This window comes from Pongo pygmaeus, chromosome 10 (assembly GCF_028885625.2).
Source record: "Pongo pygmaeus isolate AG05252 chromosome 10, NHGRI_mPonPyg2-v2.0_pri, whole genome shotgun sequence".
Lineage (NCBI taxonomy): Eukaryota > Metazoa > Chordata > Mammalia > Primates > Hominidae > Pongo > Pongo pygmaeus.
This window is the reverse complement of record NC_072383.2, coordinates 2,473,055-2,499,496: the sequence shown is the minus strand read 5'-3', so window position 1 is coordinate 2,499,496 and position 26,442 is coordinate 2,473,055. Positions and strand designations below refer to the sequence as shown.

General features: G+C 49.8%; 1 protein-coding gene across 18 annotated transcripts in view; it reads right to left on the bottom strand.

The window, feature by feature from the left end:
• LOC129009980 (voltage-dependent L-type calcium channel subunit alpha-1C) overlaps positions 1-26,442 on the bottom strand; it is a 716,779-nt gene that overhangs the window by 238,684 nt on the left and 451,653 nt on the right. For all 18 annotated transcript variants that reach the window (XM_063672311.1, XM_063672312.1, XM_063672327.1 and 15 more), the window contains exon 4: positions 5,331-5,470. In XM_063672311.1, coding sequence (XP_063528381.1) covers positions 5,331-5,470 — 140 coding nt within the window. The remainder of the gene's footprint in view (positions 1-5,330; positions 5,471-26,442) is intronic.

The window sequence follows — 26,442 nt, the reverse complement described above, 5'->3', positions numbered from 1 at the left end:
AAGGAGGGTGGACATGGTGGCAGGGATGAAGAGTGCAGTGGGATGAAGGGTGAGAGAGGGAGGGGACTGGAAAGACGGTGGTGCTGGTTAGAGAGTAGGATGTTAGATTTGGGATTATGGGGGAGGTGTTATCAGTGGTGACAGGGAATATTGGCTATAGCCATGGGATTGGGCCTACTGAGATAGGCTCCGCAGAAGCCAGATATCCGGGAACCAAGAAGCTACTGCAGGAAAGTGGAGAAGTGAGTGTTGGAGTGAGGTAGAGTGAACCAGGAGCCCGTGTCCTCAAGGCACAAGGAGGGGTGACTCAAAGGTCTGCAGAAGGCTGCAGTAAAGAGAAGTAAGGCATAGAGGATCTGATGACACAAATGTCAAAACTGGAGGGCTCCAGGGAGGTGGGGGTGCAATGGAGCAGAAATCAGGAGCTGGCAGGGCCCCCTTAGACCTGGCAACCTGGTGCAGTGGAAGGAGGCTTCTGGGAGAGGAAGTGGCTGCCTGCTGAGAGGCAGCAGAGAAAGCTGCACCCTCAGGGGAGAATCAGGAAGTCACCAGAAAGGAAGCTGAGAACTGGGCCACCTGTTTTGTAAATAAAGTCTTGTTGGAATTCAGTTACACCCACTCATGGAGATACCACTCTTGTCCTGCAGCTGGACAGGGTGGAGTAGCTGGAACAGAGACTACATGGCTCGCAAAGATGAAAACCAGCATCTAGCCCTTACAGAAAAGTTGGCTGACCCTGAACAGGCGAGGGACTATGGGGATGGGAGGGCACAGTGGGAAGGTTTCCGCAGCGGGGTGGTGAGGAAGGAGGGATTAGATCAGAGGATGCACAGAGCCACATGGGAACAGGAGTCCGGGTGATGAGGGATGACTCAATAATTTTGGGCTTTTCGTGGCAACTGAGAAAAATAGAGGAAAGGGCGTGCAGGGTGATTTCTGTCCTTTATACCCAGAGAGGATGCTACGGATTCATTGCCACAGAATGCACTACACGCTGGGTCGTGTTTCTTCAACAGAGGGGCCTGGGATCAAGGAGGGAGCCCAGGTATTAGGAGTGGGTCTCCATATCAGATCTCAACTATGAACCAGGGCAGCTTTCATTCAGGAGCAATAGGCTTGAGCTCTTAAGTGACTTATGTCCCAGGTAACTGGATCTAGAAATGGGAAGCTGCAGCTGGGGGATTAGCCAGACGCATTAGCAGAAGTTCAGGGCCAGGCAGGGCTGAGCCATGAGGGGATTGGTCTAGAAACGCTCCATGGAGGCCCCCAGGCACTGACTGGCTGAGAGACTGGCGTTCTAGTCCAGAGGAGCTTCCCTTCTATCTGGTCTGTGTCTTGGACCTCTGAGCGAGACTCTCAACAGTGTGTTCTGCAGCCGAATGAAGTTTGAGAACCCTGTCCAGGATGTATCTCTCAGCCTGGCAGCTTGGTGGCTTCCTATGTTAGCTGGTGAGGCCTTGAATCCCAGGCAGAAGTTGCCAGGATGGGGGAGTGGGCTTCTTTCTCCATAAGAGAAAAGTTCTTTCCACTGAAGCCTACATCACTGAAACCTGAGGAAATGAAGACCAGTTTGCAAATTTGTCAAACAACATTCCAAATGCAAACCAGATTTTGTTCCCAGTATTTCCTGCAAGAAGGCAATATGCTTATCGGAGTAAAAGATGTTCACAAAATACTATTCAGTGAAGGGAGTGGAGATTAGACAACTTGCCTTTAACTCCTGCCTCAAGTTGAGACTCTTTATTAAGTATCCGCTTTTAATTCTGAAAAGGTAGAAAATTCAAACATAGGTGTAGGAGTGGTTGGTGTATTTCTCCTCAATAAGATGTTCTAAAGGCAAAACCACTGCTTGGTGCCCACTAGTTCCTAAGGGTTGGGCTCTGACGTGGATGCCTGGCTGAAGGATTGCTCTGGGAGGTGTGTTTGGCAGATCTGTAGCCAGGCAGTGGAGCTTTTAGAAGAAAAGGACTGTGAGGCTGTAGAATGATCGTGATGCCCAGAGAATGGGAAAGACAGGGCCTCCACCCTGCTAGGGAGGTAGGGATGCAACAAAGCCTCACTGGCTGGCATGGAACCCCCTGAGGATCCACTGAGGATTCCGCGGTCCCTGGGTAGGGGCAGGTGGATCTGAGGCCACAGTCCCTCTGTGTTTATTCAGCAGTCCCACCACCAAGAGGCTTCTGCTTTAGGAAGGAAAGAAATGCCACGTGTCATGTGCCACCAGAATAGCAATGCAGAGGTGAGGCTCTCAGCCTGGCACTCAGGCAGTAGGCAAGCAGGTCCACCTTTCTCCAGGGTGAGTTAGGCTCCCCTCGCTTTGTGGGAGGCCAGAAGAAACCTTCCCCTACAGCTACACAGGAGGGGCAAAGGATAGCAGATATTTTCCAAGAGACACAGGGAAGCAAAGGGCTACCCATTTAATATTGCAAAGGAAGCAGAAAAAGGAGGCAAGCTGGAGAGAGGTGGTAAGCTGCACCTTCCAGCGACGGGGGATCGTTACAAGGATGGGCTGATTTAGACAGGATGAAGAGCCCTTAGGAGAAGAGAGACTAGGTGCCAAATATGTCCCAGTGCAAGACCAACCACGAGCTGGGCAACTGCTGGCATCATAACCTCTGTGGCGTAGAAACAGGAGCACACAACTGGATGCCTCCCTCTCTTCATCAGCCTCATGGCCTAGACCCTAGGGAGATGTGACTGGAATCTGGGCTGACCCCAAAAAAGAGCCTGGCCCCCTATGGTTGTGGGGAGGAGTCTAAGGGATGAAGCCGGGTCCAGACAGGCTGCAGGTGAGGCGCCAAGTGTGGGCCAGAGATGCACCACTGCACTGCCTCCCTGTCAACCCAGGCAGGGCCCCTCCCTCCCAGGGCTCCTGTTTGGTGCCTACTCATCCTGTATTTCTTGTCTCTGCTCCCCCAACTCATGATTTAATTAAGACCACATATGGGGCAAAGCACATATAATCAACTCCAACTCACTTCAAAATTCCAAAATTTTGCCTAAACAAAATTCGTCCCTGCAAGTCACCCTCATCCCTCCACTGGTCCCAGAAGCATCTGCTCTCATCATTCCCGAGGCTCTTTTCTATGCATGTGCAAAAGGCTCCCAGGAGACTGAGGCCTTGAGAAAGATGCCAAATTCTAAAAAGGATTTAGGGGCATTTGGAACAACCCACCTTAAGGACTTTTGCTATGGTTTACTGCGTTATTCAAGGCATGCGTTTAGCCACTCTTTGTTTATTCTGGCATGAGCAGAAGCAGCAAAATCTCTCCTATAGCTGCATGCACACCCCAAGTGCTATGAGCCAGAGCTAGACCTGGCTAATGATGCTAATAACCTTAGTGCACCTCGTATCACCCAAATATTCCTGAGGTTCATGTGGCCAAAGTGCGTCATTCATTGGCCAGGCAAAATAAGGCAACAACAACAACAACAACAACAAAAACCCTAACGTGGTTCCAAGCAACCTTATGAGCCATCCAGATGGCCAGAGATGAGGAAATAACTTGCAAATGATCTCGATGTCCTCCTGCGTTATTTCCTGCAGTAAAGACCAGGCACTCTCACAAGATGGTGAACGGCAGGTGCTCTGGAGATGTCCACAATGGCTGTGTCTCCTCTGGGATGGCACAAAAGGATCCTCCAAAAATAGGCCTCTGGGACAAAGAGCCCCTGACGTTCTGACCTTGACTCTGCAGACTGCCAGGACTTCAAGAGAGGGAGAGTCCAAGGTGGCGGCCACTTGAGCAGTCACTGGGCTCAGAGTAATAAGGGATTAGCCCAAAGGAACCGGCTTCTTCTCAAGGTAAAATCTGCTGCAATGGGCTCCCTCCTATTACAAGACAGATGTGTTGATGGAACTTCATCACCTGCTTTTTTTTTTTTTGAGACAGAGTCTAGCTCTGTCGCCCAGGCTGGAGTGCAGTGGTGCGATCTTGGCTCACTGTAAGCTCCGCCTCCCAGGTTCATATCATTCTCCTGCCTCAGCCTCCCGAGTAGCTGGGACTACAGGCGCCTGCCACCTCGCCCGGCTAAGTTTTTGTATTTTTAGTAGAGACGGGGTTTCACCATATTAGCCAGGACGGTCTCAATCTCCTGACCTCGTGATCCACCCGCCTTGGCCTCCCAAAGTGCTGGGATTACAGGTGTGAGCCACCACGCCTGACCTCACCTGCATTTTAATAACTTACACTTCACCAGTGTATGTAGGCCTGTTAGGTACAAATATTTTATGGAGATTCTTTTTGTGAGGTTAATAACTTATTTATAAGGAGAGCTCGTCTACATTTTATTTAAGATTCTTTGCATTGCTGTTCTGAAAGCCTAGACTGACTCTACCTTATCTTATGCTACAGTGGAGCAGGGTGTCTGGGGGGAAGCTGCATTTGATTGGGGTTTGGTTACCTGTCATCTTCGCCTTTCATAGTTCCCTGTTTCCTTCTCGTCCACCTGTCTTGAGCAGTCTGGTTTTCTGGGGCCACAGAACCAGGCCCCCTGTAGAGTGAGAATGGGGATGAGGCCTCTGTACAAGTCCAGAGCACAGGCACAGCCTGTGTGCACCCCACCCTCACCCCACACCTGCAGACTGCATGCTCACAGACAAGCTGCCCCAAACGTGCTCAGTGAAACAGCAGGGAAACTGTCAGAGGAACTGCGGGGCCAGATGTGGTCTGAGATGAAACGAAAGTCCTTAAGCAGGGGGATATCCTATAGCGGCACAAAGCAGCCTGGGTTCCATCAGGAGAACTCAGGTCCAACCGTGTGTGTGCATGCCTGTGGGAGTGGTGGAGAGGGGTGCTCTTGGGACATAGCCCCTGTCCCTCTGGGGAAGTCTGAATTCAAAGTGATTTTCATGGATCCTTTCTTCTTGCCTGAAGCCCAGCACAGTTAGGACCAAATTGAAAAGAGATAATACATAAGGAAGAAGAGGGATGTACTGGTGAGACAGCCAGGTAGGGAGGAGTCCCCAGAGAAACTCCAGCCATCCTGCGCACTGGGAGGAGTGCACACTGGGGTGGAACCACAGAAGTTCACGCCACCAACTGCAGCAGAGAGAAGCCTGACCCCTCCTTTTCCTGGGTAGAACCTTGGATTCAACCTGCGAGGCGGGAAGCCCACGGGCAGGAAGCACACTCTCTCACTTTGCTAAGAGTCTCTCTTTCCCTTTCTGCTTCTTTTAGCAAAATAAATCTCATTTTTCTCACTCTCTAGATTATCTGTGAGCCTAAATCTTTGTGGCCATATGACAACGACCCTGTCTTCAGCTAACTTAAGGAAAAGTCCCACAACACTGGTAAGATAAAGGGAAAGAGACAGGCAGTGATACTTACCCCACAACCACAATTATAAAATCTAGTAGGTTCCAGCCATTGCGGAGGTAGGCATTAGGGTGAAAGAGGAGTCCATAGGCGATTACTTTTAAAAACGCTTCCACCGTAAAAATTATGAGAAAGAGATATTCCACTCGTTCCTAGGAAACAGAAATAGAAAAGAGAGAAAAATAAGTCATTGGTTTGGGGATTTGGAAAGTTTGGAACCAGTAGATCTCACAAGTAGGTGGAAGACAATGCTGCTCCCTCTGTGGTGGAACCAAGTGGGGACACCCAGGCCAAATTAGCAACTCCACAACCTGCTCTACCATGACAGCACCAAGCTACTGGGGATTACAGGATTTTTTTTTTTTTGCGTCAAAGTTCCCCCATTAACATGTAAATATTAGACTAGTGGAAAAATTTCATATTTTTTGAAACATTTTATTTAGTTAATCAGTTGACATTTTATTGTGCCCTCCCAGAAGAGAATTCATAATGTCTGCATCTAAAGGGAAACAATGTCAGGGCCAAAAGAGAAGGGGATAAAACAGAGCTCCTGGAAAACCAGGCTCCAATTCTGCAGGAACAAGCCCTGAAGACAGCAGACTTGGTCTTGGGGAGGGTAGTAGCTGAGTTCCTCCAAATGACAAAGCAAAAATGCAGCCACAAAGAAATGGAGACGGTGAAGATCCCTTAAGAGCAGCCCAGACAGAGGCAACCTGCTCACATACACCGATCCAGAAATGTGAAATCTCTTTCTTGAGAAAATAAAACCTTCTGTCCAAAGACATCGAACATTTCAGCAGAGAAAATCAGCATTTTGCGGATGGAGGCAGGCACTGGGTGGGGGTGGAGAATGGAAAGAGCCCCTCTCTTTCCTCGAGGGGCAGAAGACAGTCTTCTTCCTCCCCTGCCACCTTGAAGAAGGGCTTTGCATTTAAGGATGCAGCTCCCATCCCTGGGAGCCCAGAGCGAACAGGACAAACTTGTTGGCTCAATGAGAGCGAGCCAACTCTGTGCTGATTCATGCACATCCCTCGCCACTAATTGCTTTCTCCCACACCCCCATCCCAAGTGCAGAGCCTTAATGGCCCCCACCAGGCAAAGGCCGCCTGGATGCCTTCATGCTCCACTGCTCGCCTCTGCAGAAACCTCAGCCATCCCTCACTGGAGCCACGAAACACCCATCCACATTGCATTCGGGCACAGGCCCTCCAGAGTGGGGCAGGCCTGTCCACAGCCCCAAGTGGGCACTCGGCCCAGAACCCCTAGACCCATTTTCCCCTCCTCTGCGAGTCAGAGGGAGCTCTGGTTTGTGCATGTGGGAGCAGTGGTGAGGGGGTGCTCCAGGCTCACCCACATTCTGGAGGAGGGGTGTTGCCTACAAAGGCCCACCTCCTCCTGACTAGCCAGTTGGGAGGGTCCTCCAAGGCAGGGCCAGATGGAAAGCTCTGGAGGGAGCCATCAGGCCATATCAGTACCCTGGGCTCCCATTCACTCCATCACAATCCCCTGGACATGTAGGGAGTGCCAGCCTCACTGTGAAGCAGTTTGAGGATGCAAAATTAAAAACTGTAGAATTCTGGGCCCTACCCAGACCTACTGAAACAGATCTTCTGGCTATGAAGCTTGGAAATGTGCATTGTAGACAATTTCCAGGTGTTTCTGAGGTACCCAGAAGAACCACCAGCTCACATGCTGATGAAGGCCCAGATCACGCCGTGGCAGTGGGAAAGGAGAGCAGGGGTCAGACTTAATCAGCATCTCAGAGGCAGATTCGTCCTTCCTTTCCTGCCCATTTTTGTGCCATAAAATTGGTTTAGGGAGGCAGCTGCCTTGGGGTTGTGAACCACGAACAAATCACAGTACGTGGGAAGCTCCAATCTTTTAAAGTCAGGTGATGTTGGGTTAAAATGTACATCAGGGCAATGTTGAAGGAGAAAACATGAGACAACACAGCGCAGGGGAACCTGAGGATGTTTGTGGGAATGGGAATAGTGGAGCTGTCACACAGCCACTCAGCCTGTTTCCTTATCCCCAACCCATGATGGTTCAGAGCTTTCATGTCTGCCACTAGATGACAGTGTCACCTCTTTCTATATTCCCAGAAAGTTGAAGCTGAGATGGGAAAGAAAGAAAAGGAAAGGGAAACACACAAGTTGGGTATCCATTAGGTGTCAGGTGCTTTCATATGTGCTAGTTGCTTTCACACTTCCATTCACCTGCCTACCCATCCATCCATCCACCCACCCACCAATTCATCCATCTGTCCATCCATGTACCCATTCACCCATCTATTCATCCATCTTTCCATGCACTCACCCATCCATTCATCCATTCACCCACCCACCCACTCACTACTCATCCATTCATCCATCCATTCACCCACCTGTCCATCCACCCATCAATCCATCTATCCACCCATTCACCCATCCATTCATCTAACTTTCCACCCATCACCCATCCATTCATCTGTCCACCTACCTACCCACCCACTCACCACCTATCCAGTCAGCCACCCACCCATTCATCCATCCATCCATTCACCCACCTATGCACCACCCACTCATCCATTCATCTGCCCATTCACCTACCTGTCCATCCATCCATCCACCCACTGACGCACCCATCCATTTGTCAGTCCACCCACCCACCCACCCACCCACTCACCCATTCTTCTATCCATCCAACCACCCACTCATCCATCCACCCACCCACTTATCCATCCACCCATCCATCCATCCATCCACCCATCTATCCATCCATCCACCCACCCACCCACACACATACATACATATATACACCCACCCACCATCCAACCACCCATCTATACATCCACCCACTCACCCATCCATCCATCCATCCACCCACCTATCCATTTATTCAACTATCCTCCATCCATCCATCCACCCACCTACATATATCCATCCATCCATCCATCTATCCATCCACCTACCTATACATTTATCCATCCATCTATCCATCTACCCATTCATCCATTCACCCACTTACTCATTCATCTATCTGATCATCCATCTCCTCATCCACTCACCCACCATCCACCCACTTACCCACCCATCCATCCACCCATCTGTCCCCTCAGTCATTCATGATCGGTGTGGCACAACTAGTTGCATTGTCAAAAAGTGACCCTGTATCTCCCTCTGGGTTGTCTAGATAATGAGCCCTCCAGAAGAGGTAGCACTCAAGCACAGAGCCCCTCCTCCCTCTGGCAGAGAGAGCAGCAATATCCTGAAGGCTCAGAGGGCCCTATATGCTGGGAAACTGGCATTCCCAGACAACTCCTATAAAGAGCTGGCACCCCTAGTCCAGACCGCCTGGTACCAAGCAGTCTGCTTATTCCCTCATTGACAGGCTGCTTTCTCTTGCTTAATTGCCCCATAAAAAGAGAGGGCCATGGGTTGCGGCGTGTGGTGAGGGCCCTCCACTTGGGTACAGGCTTACTGCAGGGCCAGCAGCATCCTGGACCTGGCATATCTCTTTTTGAGATGGAAGGGTTGGGGGATGTGACTTCTCTTGTTGACCTTTGGCCTTGGCAAATTTTCCCAAAAAAGCCTATTCTTCGATCCATGCCATGTAACATTTGTCCTGCATCCTGGCACAGAACATGTGGAGACCCAGAGGGACCTGTCCCACCTGACAGTGATCATTCAATCCAACATTAACTCAAGCATTCACAAACATGTTTATGTAAGTGTTGGGTGCTGGAGACTTGAAAAAAAAAGTCTCAGAAACAGACCTCAAGGATGTACTGGTACAATGCAGGGCAAATGGACAGATGATTCCAATACAATTAGGACATGGCATGGCATTCTGGAGGCAAGCACAGCTGGCTATGGATGGACTTCCCAAAGTAAGAATCTTCAAGCTGAATCTCAAAGGATGAAGAGTTGTCCGGGTGAAGAAGGTTAGGGGCTGGGGGTAGGGAGTAGGGAATGTGGAGGGGGTCAGGCATTGCAGGTGGAGAGTGAACTAAGAAGATGGGAAGTATGGACAGCTCTGCTATGCAAACATTTGATTTGGTTGGAGTGAGGGTGTTGAAGTAGCAGGGCTGGAGGGCCTGGCAGGAGCAAGATGACCAGGAACTTTGTGGCTATGCCTGGATGCTTGGATTCCATTCTGAGGAGAATGGGGATGACTTGGTGAGAGATGCCCTGCAATCTGGCACTGGCTGGAGAATGAGCGATGGGGTTAAGGGTAGGGGACTGACCCATGCAGAGATCATGGAGGCTGCAGCCAAGGTGCAGACAGTGGGATTGGTGAGACGTAGGTGGATTTCAGAGGAGAAAGCATGTGCTTTGTTTTCTGGTTGTACGTAGGGGTTGAGGGAAGAGGCAGTGCAGAGATGTGCAATGCCCCCTCCCTGAGGTTTCTAATTTGGGTGACTGTGTGGATGATGATGCCTCTCACTGCAGCAGGGGACTTCAAGAAGAGGAAGAGGGGTTTTGGAGGAAGGTAGAGACATCAGTTATGAATTGGCTGAATTGGAGATATTGGGGATCAGACCTACAGAGGTGGGGCCCAGAGCAGAGTTCATCTTGCAGGGGACGGCTGAAAGAGGAGAGTGTGCAGACTAAAGAGAAAAGGGCAGAGGCTGGGCTCCAAATCAGTACGGAACAGCCACTACAAACCCCCATCAGGATGTGCATCCCATCAGAAACCTCATCCCCAAGAAAGCCCCTTCACATTATGCGAATTTATCTCCAGCAGAAGTTACAGGACCTCTCTTAAAATCATGAAGTCTGGGAGAGAAAGAAACTTAAAGGTTATCTAATTAACCTCCTCACCTGAAAAATTACGATTCTGACAAGATACTCAAGCCAGAGAGAAATGCACAGAGGACAGGAAACCAGACTTTCTGACCTTCAAGCCAAAGGTCCGTTCATCCTGTCTCGCCTGCCAGGGTACTGGAGAAACGCTGTTCACTGGTACCACTTGTCCCCAGAGACATGGCTGGTTTCACAATCCTCATGCCTGATTGTTTAAGGGTCTGAGATAGAACTGGAAGGGCCCAGGGAGCCAGTAAGAAGGGGTCTGAACAGGAATCCAGAGAAGGACAGCTGCCTATTGTTGAAAAATCTGGGACATGGTCACTGTGTAGCATGTGTGTGCAGTGTGTGTGTGCGTGTGCTGACTAAATGTTGCAACAAGCAGTATTATTCACTCTGACCTTAGAGGCATGACTGCCCTTCTAGAATTACTTTAAAAAAACAACAAAAAACATAAACAAGCAAAACAACTTGGTTAATTCCTTCAAAACATATGTTGTGCTGTCATAGAAACATCTAAGGGTGAGTATGAATGAAGAAAAGAAAAAGTTGGTCAAAGACTGTTCTCGTGGATGCCCCAAGTGTCTCTGGTTCCATGAACATACAATTCTGCCGCCCTCTTTATGCCTGAACTCTGAAGCCAGGCCTGTGTGCTCCCTAAATCCTGGGTGGTCACAGAGCTCATTGAGAAGGCACCAAATATTCAGCATGCAAACTGGCCCTTTTGGTGATCTTGGGAAATGGGAAACTTTGGAAGCCAAGTGGAACAGACGAAGACTCCCATTCCTACTATTCAGTGTTAAGGTTGGATAGTGTAGAGGAGGTGTGAACAACTGCAGAAGAGAGAATGAACCCCAGAACAATAGCATGGAAGCACCCAGACTTTCAAAGCTGCAAATGGGCTGTACCCAAGGAATTGGAAGCCCACCCCTCACACCAGTGTGCCCTGGATGTGGGATGAAGAATCAAAGCAGGTCATTCTGGCTCTTTAATGACTGCCCTACTGGGTTTTGAACTTGCCTGGGGACTGTGACCCCTTTCTTTTGATCAATTTCTCCCTTTTGGAACAGGAAAGTTTACCCAATACCTATATTCCCATTGTATCTTGTAAGTAATGAACTTGCTTTTGATTTTACAGGCCCATACATAGGTGGAAGGGATTTGCCTTCCATCTTGCTCCTGCTGGGCCCTCCAGCCTTGCTACTTAAGATGAGTCTTTGGACTTTTGAGTTAATGCTGAATGACTTAAGACTTTGGGGGGACCATGAGAAGGGATGATTGTATTTTGCAACATGAGGACATGAGATTTGGGAGAAGGCAAGAGCAGAATATCGTTTGAGCACAACCTCACCTAGATCTCATGTTCAATTGTAATCTCCAGGGTTGGAGGTGTTTGGGTGATGGGGATGGATCCCTCATGAATGGCTTAGCCCATCCCCTTGGTGATAAGTGAGCTCTCTGCATTCCTGTAAGATCTGATCATTTAAAAATGTGTGGCACCTCCCTGCTCCATTCTCTCTCTTGCTCTGTTCTCATCATGTGATGTGCCTGCTCCCCGTTTGCCTTCTGCCATGATTGGAAGCTTCCTGAGGCCTCCCCAGAAGCAGATGGCACTATGCTTCCTGTACAGCCCACAGAACCATGAGCCAATTAAACCTCTTTTCTTATACATCACCCAGTCTCAGGCAGTTCTTCATAGCAGTGCAACAACGGCCCAATACAGGCTGGAAGGGATTCCCTGGTGCTCCTGGAGGACCCTGCTCCTCCGACAGTGGGTGGACCCCTGCCAGCCTTGAGGGAGGCTGATGACCTTGCCCACAGATAGCTCCTGTCTTCTTCCTTTCTATCACTTTCTCTTCAATTCCGTTTTTCCTTTATTGCTTCCTATTTCCATCTTCTTCTCCCTTTCTTCCTTCTCTCCCTGTTCATTTCTTAGATCTACTGGCAACTGGGGGTCCATGGCCACACTCATGTCTGAAATATTTAGAAGAGGTCAGTGGAGAGACAGCCCCAGTTCCAGGAATCATGATGGCTTCTAAACACTTGTGGAGCTGATGAGACACTGATGTGTACAGGTTATCCTAGTTTTCCACTTATCTTCTCATGTATATATTACCACTCGTTTCAACTACATTATAAGCTTCTTGAGGACAAAGACTCAAGAATGAGAATAATAATGATGAGTCTTTACTGATGAGAAGTCTTTGAACGATGGTAATAATTTTGATTCTGGCACCAACTGGCTGCACATCCTTGGACAAGTCACTCTACTTCTCTGGGTCTATTTTCTCATGTGCAAAAGGACTTAAGAAAATTACAGTGCTGCAAAGAGCTCTAGGCCTCCACAGAGGGCTTCGGGACAGGTACAGGCAAGGGGAAGGCTAAGTAAGGAGGCTTCGACTCCCCATCCCCTCTTGAACCAGAGCAATGCCATAATCCCACATGCTGAGTGTCCAAGGGTCCTAACACAGTTGAAGAGGGTCCAGGGAGCCAATATGACAGAGTGTGGACAGAGAATACACACAAAAAGCAGCAGCAGCTACCTATTACTGACCAGTCTGGAAGACTTTTACTGGCTTTATGTGCCGGGTTCTGCATAAGATTTGAAAAGAGGGATCAGTGTTTTTTTCATTTTTCTTGGAACTTTGAATACCACTTCCAAAGCGGTAGCTAACTTCCAAAGTCCCTCCAAGATGCTATGGTGAGGGAGACCGCCAGGCCCTGGTTTGTGTGCATTTCTGCCAAAGGCACAGCGAGATTTTAGGACGTGGGACAGAATAAAGAGCTCCTCTTTTTCACTTCCTTTCCTCGTTGTTCTGAGGATCACCATGAATACAAACAGACTTTATAATAAAACACCCTCCATTAAGGAGATTATTAATATTTGTGCTTTAGAGGAACACACACTCCTTGTGAGCAGAAGCCATGCCAGGGTAGATCTCTTGGGACAAGGACAGTCTGGAGAGACTGAAGTGTCTATTCCCATGTGCACAGTAGAGCTGCGGGATGCCCACCCACCTGTGCTGAACACTGTACGGCTACATCCACTAGGTGACAGACCCAGGGTGTGAGAACTCATACCAAGACAGCCTGTGTAGGCCCACCTAGATTTATGTAAATGTACTTACGGAAGCCAGCAAGAATTCTCCACCAAACAGAATTGTTGAGAAGCCCAGTTATGCAATTCCATCTCAGTACAAGGTGCAAAAGACAATCAACACAATAATAATACCTCAGGTAGCACGTTGTATCTCAGGTTGTTTCAGAACTTGAATACTAATCAGCCTGACCTCTACATGCAGTTCCTGCCTATTCTCTGTCTGAGACGAAGGAAGCACAACCCCTTAGCTCTCACTATCTCATTCTTCTCCCATGTATTCATCCAACATGCCACAAATACTTCCTGAGAGCTGCAGCACTTTGCTCCACTTGCCGCATTGCCCTCTCACGGCATCAATGAGTTGGAGAATGTAAGAGGCTGGGAGAAAAACCAGGACACCCATCCCAAACTCCTTGGGATATGGAGGTGAGGGAGCTGATTCAAGGACACACGTCTTGCCTATGTGAGGGGCATGAGGGTTTCTCCATGGCTGGTCTGGCATTCCTTCTGCTGAAGCACGGCCGTCTCTATCCATGGACTGTCTGAAACCCCTGGGTTACTGTGCCCAACGGGAGCTGCTGGGCAGGTAAAAGCCTGCTTGCCAGGTATGGCTGGAGGGGTGGGCAGCAGGCCTCCCACACTGAAGGCCTCCTCCTCCTGGGATCTCCACCTATGCCTGAGATTCAGCCATGAAGAAGCCTTCCTTCCACTGACAGAAATGGATAAACAAAATGTGGTGCCTACACATTCCCACACATGCTACAGCATGGACGAGCTGTGAAAACACTGTGCTAAGCAAAAGAAGCCAGACACAATAGGACAAATACCGTATGATTCCACTTACACGAAAGATCTAGAGTGGGCAAATTCACAGAGACACATGGTAGATTACGGGTTACGAGGGGCTGGGGGAGGGAGGAATGGGAATTACTGCTTAACAGGTACAGAGTTCTTGTTTGAGGAGATGAAAAACTTCGGAAATGGTGATGATGGTTGCACAACATTGTGGGTGTGATTAATGCCACTGAATTTCACACTTAAAAATGGTTAGAATGGTAAATTGTGTTATATATATTTTACCACAATAAAAAAAGAAGCATTCTTTTGGATCTTAAATGTTTGACAGCACAGCTTTTTGTAGTGGGGCAACGGACAGATGCGCAGGGTAAGCCTAGATTGGGAAGAAGGGCTGGGCAGGGAGGTGGGGCAATGCTGTGATTTCACAATCCTGCGGGCAGGTCCTGCCGGGGGCCTTCTGCAGCAGCCTCTGCTAGAAGGTGCCTGCTGCTCCGAATGGTCTGGGCTTATACTCAGGACATTCTTGTAAAGCAGAAGGACAGGGAAAACCAGTAACAGCCTAACAGCAAAGCAGCCTTGAAGAGAACAATGCACCTATTTATTGAGGGCAAGCAGCAATTGAGGCTGGGTGAATTAAAAAGTATGCCAGTTTCATTGGTTTTACAGTAGTTCAATTAAAAAAAAAAAAACCCTTCTCAAACTTATCTGTTTCTCTCTACTTGCCCACGATGTTAAGTTGAAATGGCTTATTTGCCTATCAGTTTCTTACGAGTATGCTTTCCTCCCTGCCCCAGCACATGGGTGTGGGCCTGCCTTGCCTCCCTGCCCCAGCACGTGGGTGTGGGTGCTCAGATCCAGGGTGCCGAAAGCTGCCTCGTTGTCTGACACTAGCCCTGTGCACACCTCTTGGGCTCTTCACTTCCGCTGCCCCAGCCCAGACATGTGCCTGTGCTGACCTCACAGGCAGGCCTGGAGATGAGAAGCCAGTGCGGGAGATTTGCACACCCCAGTGGCCTCCTCATGGTCCACGTTTTTCCAACTGCAAGCTACAGGGCAGGCATGGGGCATTTGATTTCTTTGCCTGGTGTCCGGCATTTGAACAATACAGAGGACATGATCAACCTTTGCCACAATGCTGCCTGTGTCACCCTCTTGGAGTTGAGAGGAAGCCCAAATGCCACCCAGGCCAGCTACCTGCCCAGGGCAGGAGCCCCTTCTCCACTGGCCTCCTCTGTCCCAGGGCTGTCAGGTCCTCATAAGGCTACTTGTTCCGTCATTGGGCAGCTGTATGTCAGAGCGTGGCCACAGCCCCAAACTCTCCAAGGAGCTCACTGTGCTCATGGTGATTACCTCTTCTTTGGGGGCAATGGAGTGGAGAGGGTGACAGATACTACCAATCAGGGCTGAATTACTCCTGGGGACAATGGGCATTTGCTTAGTGACCTGTGGGCTAGCACGTAATTTCCCAAATGGGGAAAAAATGCAGCAGTGGTCTTAAAACTCTACTAACTGCCCACCTTCTTTCAGGAGTTAGACCAACACCTGGCCCAGGGAAGAGGATCCTATCTTTCTGCCTCACCCCATGGCCTCTCCCCACTGAGGCCCCCATCATGGGGTGTCTGGATATTAAAAGATCTTCCTAACCAGGCTCATTGACACCTAGGCAATTTTACTGCTCGAAAGCCTTCAATGGCTCCCTTCTGCCCTTAAATGGGATCTAGCCTCCTTAGCATGGTTCAAGGTCTGTCACAGTCTGACCCTCCCCGTCCCTCAGCCACATTCTGTGCTCCAGCCACATCAAAGGCTCACCACAGCCAAACCAGGCCGGCTGTTTCCAGCAGCTTTCTTTTTCATGCCCTTCCCATCCCTGCCCCTTTCTCCACTTCCAAGAACTCCTACTCCTCCAAGATGCAGCTCAGTGGCCACCCTGCTTTGGACTTCTCAATCCCCATCTGCCTGCCACGTCCACCTCCATCATCACCTCCTTCCGCCATCACCACCACCACCATCATCATTATCATCACCACCATCTCCACTACCACCATCCCCTCTACTTCTACTATCACCATCATTGTCACCACCACCACCATCACCATCATTATCATCACCATCCCCAACATCACCACAACCACCACCACCATCACCACCACCACCATCATTACCACTATCATTACCACCACCACCATCACCATCATTATCATCACCATCCCCACCATCACAACCACCACCACCACCACCACCACCACCACCACCATCATCACCATCATTACCACTATCATTACCACCACCACCATCACCACCATCACCACCATCACCACAACCACCACAACCACCACCACCACCACCATCATTACCACTATCATTACCACCACCACCATCACCATCATTACCACTATCATTACCACCACCACCATCACCACCATCACCACAACCACCACAACCACCACAACCACCACCACCATCACCACCATCATCACCATCATTACCACCATCATTACCACCACCACCACCATCACCACCACCACCACAACCACCACAACCACCACCATCACCACCATCACCACCATCACCACAACCACCACAACCACCACCACCACCACCACCATCATTACCACTATCATTACCACCACCACCATCACCACCATCACCACAACCACCACAACCACCACCATCACCACCATCACCACCATCACCACAACCACCACCACCATCACCACCACCACCACCACCATCATTACCACTATCATTACCACCACCACCATCACCACCATCACCACCATCACCACAACCACCACAACCACCACCACCACCACCACCACCATCATTACCACTATCATTACCACCACCACCATCACCACCATCACCACCATCACCACAACCACCACAACCACCACCATCACCACCATCACCACCATCACCACAACCACCACAACCACCACCACCATCACCACCATCACCACCATCACCACCATCACCACAACCACCACAACCACCACCATCACCACAACCACCACAACCACCACCACCATCACCACCACCACCACCACCATCATTACCACTATCATTACCACTATCATTACCACCACCACCACCACCATCACCACCATCACCACCATCACCACAACCACCACCACCATCACCACCACCACCACCACCATCATCATCACCACCATCTCCACTACCACCATCCCCTCTACTTCTACTATCACCATCATTGTCACCACCACCACCATCACCACCACCCTCACCACCACTATCATCATACTGCTACCATTACCACCACCACCATCACCATCGCTGTCATTATCACCACCATCCCAACCATCACCACCACCACCACCCCACCACCACCACCACCACCCCACCACCACCACCACTACCACCTCCACTATCACCATTACCACTATCCCTACTACTACCTCTACTATCACCATCATCACCACTGCCACCACCATTACCACCACCATCACTACCATCATCACCACCATCATTACCACCACCACCATCACCACCACCCTCACCACCACTACCATCATACTGCTACCATTACCACCACAACCACCACGATCACCATCATTATCACCACCATCCCAACCATCACCACCACCACCACTCCACTGCCACCACCACTACCATCTCTACTACCTCTACTATCACCATCATCACCACTGCCACCACCATTACCACCACCATCACTACCATCATCACCACCACTATCATTACCACCACCACCATCATCACCATCCCCATCACCACCATCACCACCTCTACCATCTCCACTATCATCATTACCACCATCCCAACTACCTCTACCATCACCATCATTGCCACCACCAACACCACCTCCCCCATCACCACCATTACCACCATTTCCACCTCCCCTATCTTCACCATCATCACCTCCACCATAGCTGCCATTAGCAACAGTCTGAGCCTGGACATTTCTGTTCTAATCCTAACAGTAACTCTGCATGATGGGTAAAAACTATCTCCTATATAGAGATGAGCAAACAGATCAGAGGGCTTAGGTAATCTTCCACAAAGCCTTACTGCTAGTAGGTGGTAGAGCCACAATGTTGAGTTTAATGTTTTTTTCCCATTGTTTGTGATTAGAGAGAAAGCTGGACTCCATCAGCTCACGTCCCAACCACCTCAGAACTCCCTTTACCTGGCACAGTTGTCAGAATGGGAAGTGTGTTGGGGCTTCATTGGGGCTACACTGAATGCCTGATTTTTGAGTCATGTGCTGGCTGCTGCACAGGCCTCCCCACTCTTTCCGTACCACACACTTTCCTCCCATTGCCTGTCAGACCTGGTCACCTCATGAGGAGCACCACTGGCTATGAACCCACCACTGGTCTGACCCAGCTAAAGCTGACTTTATCCCTTTTCTCTTCTCCATCCATTGGCTTCAGAAGTGGCCTGAGACCCAACCCTGCCAGTGTGGCATGAAGGGAAATTTTCTCATTGATTCAAAAAGAGAGAGAGGCATACCAGCACAAAAGCACTATGATCTCTCATTGAACGGGAAACATCCATGTCTATATGTGAAGTCTGGAACTGTGGCAGTCATCTGGGGACCATGAGGACAGCTAATTGATGACAAAAGCAACATGCTGAGGGTGGGCAAAGAGAAAAGGTGGGAAAACTGAGGTCCTGGGGGAAGCAGTTGAACCAACTTCAGTGCCACCTTAATTTGGGGCTTCCTGTATGTGAGATAAAATTTCCTTATTGTGAAAGTCATTCCGAGTTGAGTTTTCTAGTACTTGCTTCTGAAAGCAGCTCTATTGATGGGCTCATTTGCTGTCTCTGCAAGGGTGCTCAGTGCTTCCACCCCTTATCAGCCATTTGGGCATATTAAAGCTCAACTTAGTCCTGCCTGGGTGGAAAAGGCAGTAGTGTGCAGACACTGGAAGACAAATGCTGCTCTGCCTCCCTGTTAGCTCCCAGCCTGTGTGGGAGATGCTTAGTTCAAATTATGGTCTCAGACTAGATCTACAGGGATCAGCCCAAACCCCCAGCCGAGGGTAGCCCATGTAATTCTGTGCTTAGCCTCTTGTTACAGCACAGAGCTGTGGAGCAGAGGATGAGGCTATGGGAGGGAGGCAGTAATGTTACAGCTCGTAGAGAGGCCGGGGTGAGGAGGCTGAGAAAAGGCCCCTTCAACAGCCTCAGATCTACAGCTGGAGGACACAGGGATGCGGACCCAATATTTCCCTCCCTAGTGGTGGTTTCTTCCTACCTTCAAGTGATGAAGGAATTTCTGAGCAGTGAATTTCTGACAAGGAACTTTCCGGAGTCTCATTTTGAACATGCCACTTCCCTAAGTCAAGAACTTATAAGGATTCCCAATTAGTAGTTCATCAGGCCCCAGCTTCTCTGCTTAAATCCTTCCCTCCCCACCTACATGTCTTGTCTTCTCCCAACTCTCACTGCTCCGGTGGAGAAGTTGCCTCCCTAACCACCAATCTCCATCACTGCCCCTGCAGCCCCTTGCCTGGTAAGCTCTCACAGCCAGGCCAGCTGGACTTCTCCTCCCCTGGAAGGGTGCTTTGGCTTGTCCAGCCTCTCGGTCTCCTTTTCCTGTGGTTCTGCAGCCTCCTAGCCAGTCTATCCACTGCTCGTTTGGGATATTGGTACATGGCACAACGGCCTGCTTTCCAGGCTGTCCCATTCGGCAAGCGTGCAAGACCTCGCTCCTGCTTCAGGAGCAGGAGCACTCTGAGGGCAGATTTTCCTCTGCTATCCACAGTGCATTATATAGTGCCGGGCACTGGAGGCTCCCAGAGTCCTCCAGAGTGGAAGTTGAAGGGCACTGAGTGCCATCAAGGTCGATGTCCCAGCCACGGCCTCCCTCCGGTGCCTGCAGCATGTCATGGTCGACAACATGCTTTCACCTCTCAGGCTGCCTGTCTCCCAGCACTCGGGGTGCAACTCCAGGGGTGCTGCAGAGGCCACCCTTCTTCCTGGGCAACCCTTCCCCCTGCCCCGACCATGTGAATTCAAATGAGCAGCACCCACCAGGACACCTTAGTATCCTCAACATGGATGTCCTGTGCCAAGGGCCCACCCTGAGAGCACTGGAACAAAGGACTGCTGTTACAAAGGGCAGGAGATGCTTCCCCTGCCCTTTGGGGTGCACAGTCCAGGCAAGTGGGCAGGAAGGACACACACCATGGACAAATTACAACACACATTGTGTGTACAACCTGCCACATGAGCCCTGTCAGTAATCAGCAGTTTAAGGATTTGGAGAAAAGGCGATTGCTGGGGCTGGTGGTCAGGATGTGTGGTGGCAGCGAGGCCTGAAGGTGGCAGGGGAGGAGCTGCACAATGGGGTCCTGGTCAAGGTCGGTGACCTCCACATGAGAAATACAAGATCCTCAGGGGAAACAAGCAGCAGCCCCTGTTTGCTGGAGTGTCTGCACGGTGGGGGAAAGCCTCTGCACAGGCGGGTGAGGTCTAAACTCCAGCCAGCCTCCAGGATCACAGGAAGAGTCTACACTCTCTACCCAGGATGTTGTATCTGGGACTTAACGTCCATGTTGACTAGGGCTGATGACGGTTCATGATCAAAGGGTGATATGTGCCAAGCTATGTTTTAGGAAATAAATATGAAAAGCAATCTTTGGATGAACTAGACTGAAGTGGGGAGACCTCTGCCGTGGTCCAGGAATGAGGTAACGACAGTCTGAATCAAAGAGAGGGAGAAGAGGAAGAGAAAAGACAGAGTGAGAAAATGTTATGGCCTGACGGGGACTATCAAACATGGGCTTCAGACTTCATTCAGAACGGCTGGAAGAATGAAAGGCTCACAGAAAACAGAGTCCAAAGTGTGGGCTGGCCAGTGACCCCAGGGGACTTGGACATGCCATGCAAACTTGCCAGACCGCAGTTCCTTTGTCCACAAAAGTGAATTTGGCTGGGTAATCCCCACTCCCCTTCGTGCATGCAGCTAGAAGGCATCCCAGTGTAGTGGGACATCCACGGCGCTGGAAGGAGACAAATCAAGTTTAGAATTTTAGCTCTTCCACAACCATTGCAGCTTGGACACATGATTTAACCTTCCTGTATCTCCATTTCTTTGGTTACAAAATGGAGAGAACATCTTGTTGCAGAGACTCTTTTAGGACTAAAGGGAAAATATGAACTGAACACATTAAATAGGAAATACTTCAGAAATGTCCTTTTCCCCAACCCCTAGTGGTTCTAGAATTCCAGGGTGTCTGAGAAGCTCACTTCAGACATGACATGATGAAGAGAGGTGACGGCCTCCCCGTGGAGATGTATGTGGGGATTACAGATGGGGGGTCAGCCCTGATAGGTGGGCTTGACAAACAACCTATACAGATAGTTATGTGAAATCCACAATCAAAGAAGAGTGTGAAGTGAGGGGAACAGAGGGAGCGGGTGCAGGAAGGGAGCGCAAGTGAGAGCGCCCAGTGCAGCATCCCCCGGGATCATTGGAGCCCTTGCCATGTCCATGAATGCATAGTGTTTTTCCTCATTTTTTCATTAAATCAACTCACTTTTTTCTTACATAAAAATTTGGAAAGGGAACTTTTTTAAAATCAGAGCACCACTATTACTGCTTGCTATGATAATGGTAACAGTAAAAATAACTATTAAAAATGTCCATGTACTAACCCAAATTGTCTCCCTAGCCATGCGAAGGGCCCATTCCACACTTGGGGAAACACTGGGCTCAAGGGCTGTCCCTTGAAATGATCAGGCTTGGTCCATGTGGCACTGGAAGGGAGAAGGAAGTCAGCAGGACTAAGCAGTGGAACGAGAGGGAGGCCGATCTTGTCTCAAGAAAGAACTTCTAGACTTGGAGTTCCCCAAGAAGGAAGGGCTGTCTGTAGGCAAAGAGGGACTGAGCCTCAGAGAGAGTTAGAGCACATCTCCTCCAAGGTCCCTTTGATGACCAACAGCACTTGATGCCACGAGGTGTCCTCACATTCATGAGTGAGAAGAGAGCAAAGAAGTACATGGATAAATAGGTGGGTGAATGGATGAATGAATGAATGAATGAGTGAGTGAATGGGTGGATGAATGGGTGGATGAATGGGTGGGTGGATAGATGAATTGAGGCAGAGAAGGGCTATTTATCAAAGCAGGCATGGGTCCAGGGCACTGCAGGGCTTCTATTGTCTCAGCCAAACCTCCCTCCTCTCTTCTGCACCTGGGCTTACCCAGGCTAAGACTGCTCCAGGTCTGTGGCCCCACAAGAGGGACTGCCCCTGAGTAGGACCACCTGTGGCCCCAAGCACACCAGCTACACCAGGCTGGATGCCTCCTTGGCCTCTGTATGCCTTTCATCTCTGCTGCTCAGCTCTGCTTCCTGTGCTGAGATGGGCACAGGGCAGCATCTACCCAGGCTCCTTAAAACCAACAGGCAAGGAAATAAAATGCCCACCAGCGGCAGCCCGGACACCCTTACCATATGGTGCAGAGTCATCAGCACACACGTCAAATGGGTGGAACAGGAGCCTCATTCCAGCAGCGAGGCTCCTCTGGCATGGGTTGCTGTGGAAGGGGACTGTTGCTGCCTAAGTGGCACGGGGTTAGTCTCTAAAGGAAGACTTCCCCTCATCATAGCCTCAGTGTCTGGTTTGTTTGCCCTCTTCAGTCTCCAATTCCTTCCTGGTGGTTCACCTGGAAGGCTGCCGAAGACTAACAGGCTTTGTGGTGCTCAGCAAGCATTCTAGTTGGAAGGGATATGGAAGCTCATCTGGTCCAAGGCTTTAGTTGTCCAGATGAAGACAGTAAGGCACAAAGAGGGGGAAGGACCTGCTCAAGGCCACAGAACCAAATACTATCAGTAACGTGGTAATGATGCTTATTTATACACTCCATTTTTTAAAAAGAAGATTGCACGTATGCCTCTTCTGATCCACCATCCAGAACAGATGATTGCACCATTATCTGGACTTGCACCTGTGTTTCCCGGCCCTGGCCTTGCTCCAACTCCCTTAGTCCCGGCCACTAATCCCCAAGGTAGCAAGAGAGTGGGGTGGGTGGGAGGAGAGGGTCAGACTCCCAGAGAAAAAGAAGCTGAACCCCAGAACATCGAGTTCCTTTTCCCAGGTCAGCCAGAGGTAGGTCTTTGGGGCTGACCATCAGGATGGTCATCTTCCCTCTCCAGGCACTGAAGGCCCACCTGGCATCATGGTGGGCACCAGGGTACCAGCAATGCAAAGAAAGTCACAGTCTCTGCTCCAAAGGAGCCCTCCATCCACTTCCTTTCTTGTAAGTAAGTGACTTTTATTCCCAATAACTGCTCCTGGCCTCTTTGCTGACCATATGCCCCCTAAAAGGGCTAACTCGCCTCTCCTCCAAATCAGGCTCTGCTCTGAAGCTGTCTGACACCCATACTGAAGGCAGATCTAATTTAAAAACTGTTTGCTGCAAGCTTTAAACTGTCATAATTTTGGCTTTTTTTGTGGGTGTCTCCTTTCCCTTGTAAAAATGGGTCTGTTCTCCTTGCTGATCAGTACAATTATAATGATATAAAACAGAGTACAATAAAAGCTGGGGACCTGCCCTTAAAAGGGAAGTTGTGGGAAAAGTGATTCATGGCCTTATCCTCTGGTGACCTTGGCAGGGTTGGGCTGAGCCTTGAGTTGGTTCTCCCAGATGAATATGAATTTTGTGGTAGGTGAGGGAATGGGAATCTTGGGGTCTGGAACACCAGGGCTCACAGTGCCCAGGAGGTCCCTGCATTGAAGACTCTTCAGTGCACAGCAATGCAATGGCAGCTGTACCTCCACCTGCTTGTGGGACTTCTCCATTGCCATAACATCAGCCAAATGAAGTAACTGGATCTGAATCCCTCTCATACAGGCCAAACCCTTGACCCCTAGTTCTTGCTGCATGCCATGTCCTGTGTTTAATGCTTTATGTAGGTGATCTCACAACAACCCTGGGAGGTGGGTATAATCATTATTCTCATTTTACAGGGTTGGAACCAAGGTCTGCCTGGTACCAGGATGGCGTCTTAACTATCATGTTCTACCGACCTCTCAGCATACAGCACATTTGGATCACTGGATTCCATATTGCCTCTTACGTTTTTTCTCCCTCTGGAAACATAGCAAGGGCAAGGAGTAAGCTGTGGCAGTAAGAGCATCATTCTGGAAGCCAGGAATCTTGGGTTCTAATTTTAGTTTCATCATTATCAAGCTGGGTGACCTTAGGTAGGTGACACAGCCTCTATGAGTCTGATTTTTCTCATCCACATAATGAAGACGTTGGAGTATATGAGTGGATCCCAAACTTCAGTTCTCCTACAACTACCTACGGATATTTTGGGGTACTTGTTAAAAATGCAGCCTCCTGGGCCCCCACTCCAGATCTGCTGAGTCAGAAGATCCCGGGGAGGACCTGGGGATCTTGATTTCTAACAAGTTCCCCACTTCTGAAAAGCACCAGGGCCTGGGAACTACTGACCTAAGTGGCCCCATGGTTCCTTTCAGCTACAGGATTCACTGCTTCTCAAACATATCACCCTGCCCATGGCCACCCGTCAATGAAGGGAGCTCCCTCTGCCTGCAGGGCAGGAAGTGCAGAGCGTGTGAGGAGAGGCAGAAGCTTTGCCTGAAGCTGCCCACAGAGAAGCCATGTGTGGCTGGGGTACTGGGACATGGAGTCAGCAGTGGGTATGTTTCCTGGGTGGGAGGCTCAGGAACAGAGGAGAAACAGAGTGAGGCCAGGGTGCTCAATGCCATCAGCCTGTGGGGATTGGGCTCCATGGGCCCAGCTTCATGTTGAGGACTGCAGGGAACACAAAGGAAGGGCCTCCTATACCCCTGGCGGAAGGAGACCTCCACATCCAGATCCTACAATGCCAGGAAGGAGTATACAGTAAGCGGCACCTGAAGAACAGAGACCAGGGTGCTTGAGTTTACAGGGGAAAGGGGAAAGGAAGTGTTTACAGAGCACATACTCTGTGCGAGCATTGGGTCTCATACATGCTTGGACCCCTCCACAACCTCCCCGACTGAGTCAGGGGTGGGCAGGTGGGGAGAGCAAACTCAAGGCAAGTGTGAGGGTGGATAGGTCTACAGTTTTCTGTAAACAGTCCTGGGAACTAGTTAAAAGAATATACTGGACCATGAATCAAGTATCTGGGTCACTTTGCCATGAACTAATTGCAGATCATCAGGCAACATATTGAGTGTCTCTGGATTCCAGTTAGAAATAAGAACACCTGTCCTGCCAACTCATGGAATGAAATACAGCACAGCAGATCTATGGAAAGTTAAGATCGCTGCTTGTTATGGTCTGAATGTTTGTGATTCCCTCCCCCAAATTCCTTTGTTGAAATCCTAACCCCCAAGGTATTAGGGGGTGGGGCCTTTGGGAGGTGATTAGGTCATGAGGGCAGATGGCCTCATGTATGAAATTAGGACTCTTATACAAGAGACCCAAGAGAGCTAGCTTGCCCCTTCCACCACGTGAGGACACAGCAAAAATACAGCCGTCCACGAATGAGCCCTCACCAGACACCAAATCTGCCAGCACCTTGATCTTGCACTTCCCAACCTCCAGAACCATCAGAAATACATTTCTGTGGTTTATAAGTCCCCACGAAATACCCCAGGTTACAGTATTTTGTTACAGCAGCCTGAACCGACTAAAGCGCTGCTCAAATCTCAGGTCTTTCTATGCACAGCCTCCTCTCCTACTCCTCACCACAATTGGCCTGAACTCATGAGCTTGTGGAAACTACTCTTCCTCATCAACTAAGATGGGTGGAGCTGGGCACGGCTGGTGTCTTGGCCCACAGAATATCACGAAGTACTTGGGAGTGAGCAGAGGGACTGGTATCTATCAAACAGCTCCAAGCACCCCTTGCAAATTTCTGAACTTAACTTACAAAGCCATCTCCTGGACAAAAAGAAGCATGGTACCATCCACCATGTGCGTACTGCCTGCAGGCTATGAAGAGCTTTTGTGTGAGTGGATTTTCTTAACCTGAACCCTGGGAGGGAGGAAAGGGTATTATCATCCCCATGGGAAAGACAAGGAAAGCAAGGTTTACCCCGCTGGACTACGGTGGAGAGTGGGCTTATAACCTAAGTTTTCTGACTCCAACCCCAGTGCTTTTCCCCCAAATCAACTTGGTGTGTGCCTGCTGAATAGATGTTAGGTCCCAGAACTCTCTCTGTTAGCCGAGGACAGCACAGACTCCTTCCCAGTCAGTTTGTTACAGAATCCAGGCTGGCACTGGGTTGAACAGCATCCTCCCTTCCCCAAATACATGTCTTTTCCAGACCTCAGGATGTGACCTTATTTGGAAATAGGGTCACTGCCAATTTAATTAGTTAAGATGAGGTCATCCTGGAGTTTGTGGGCCCCTAATCCAATATGTTGATGTCCTTATAAGAAGGGAAAACAGACACACACAAAGAGGGAAGCCATGTGACCACTGAGGCAA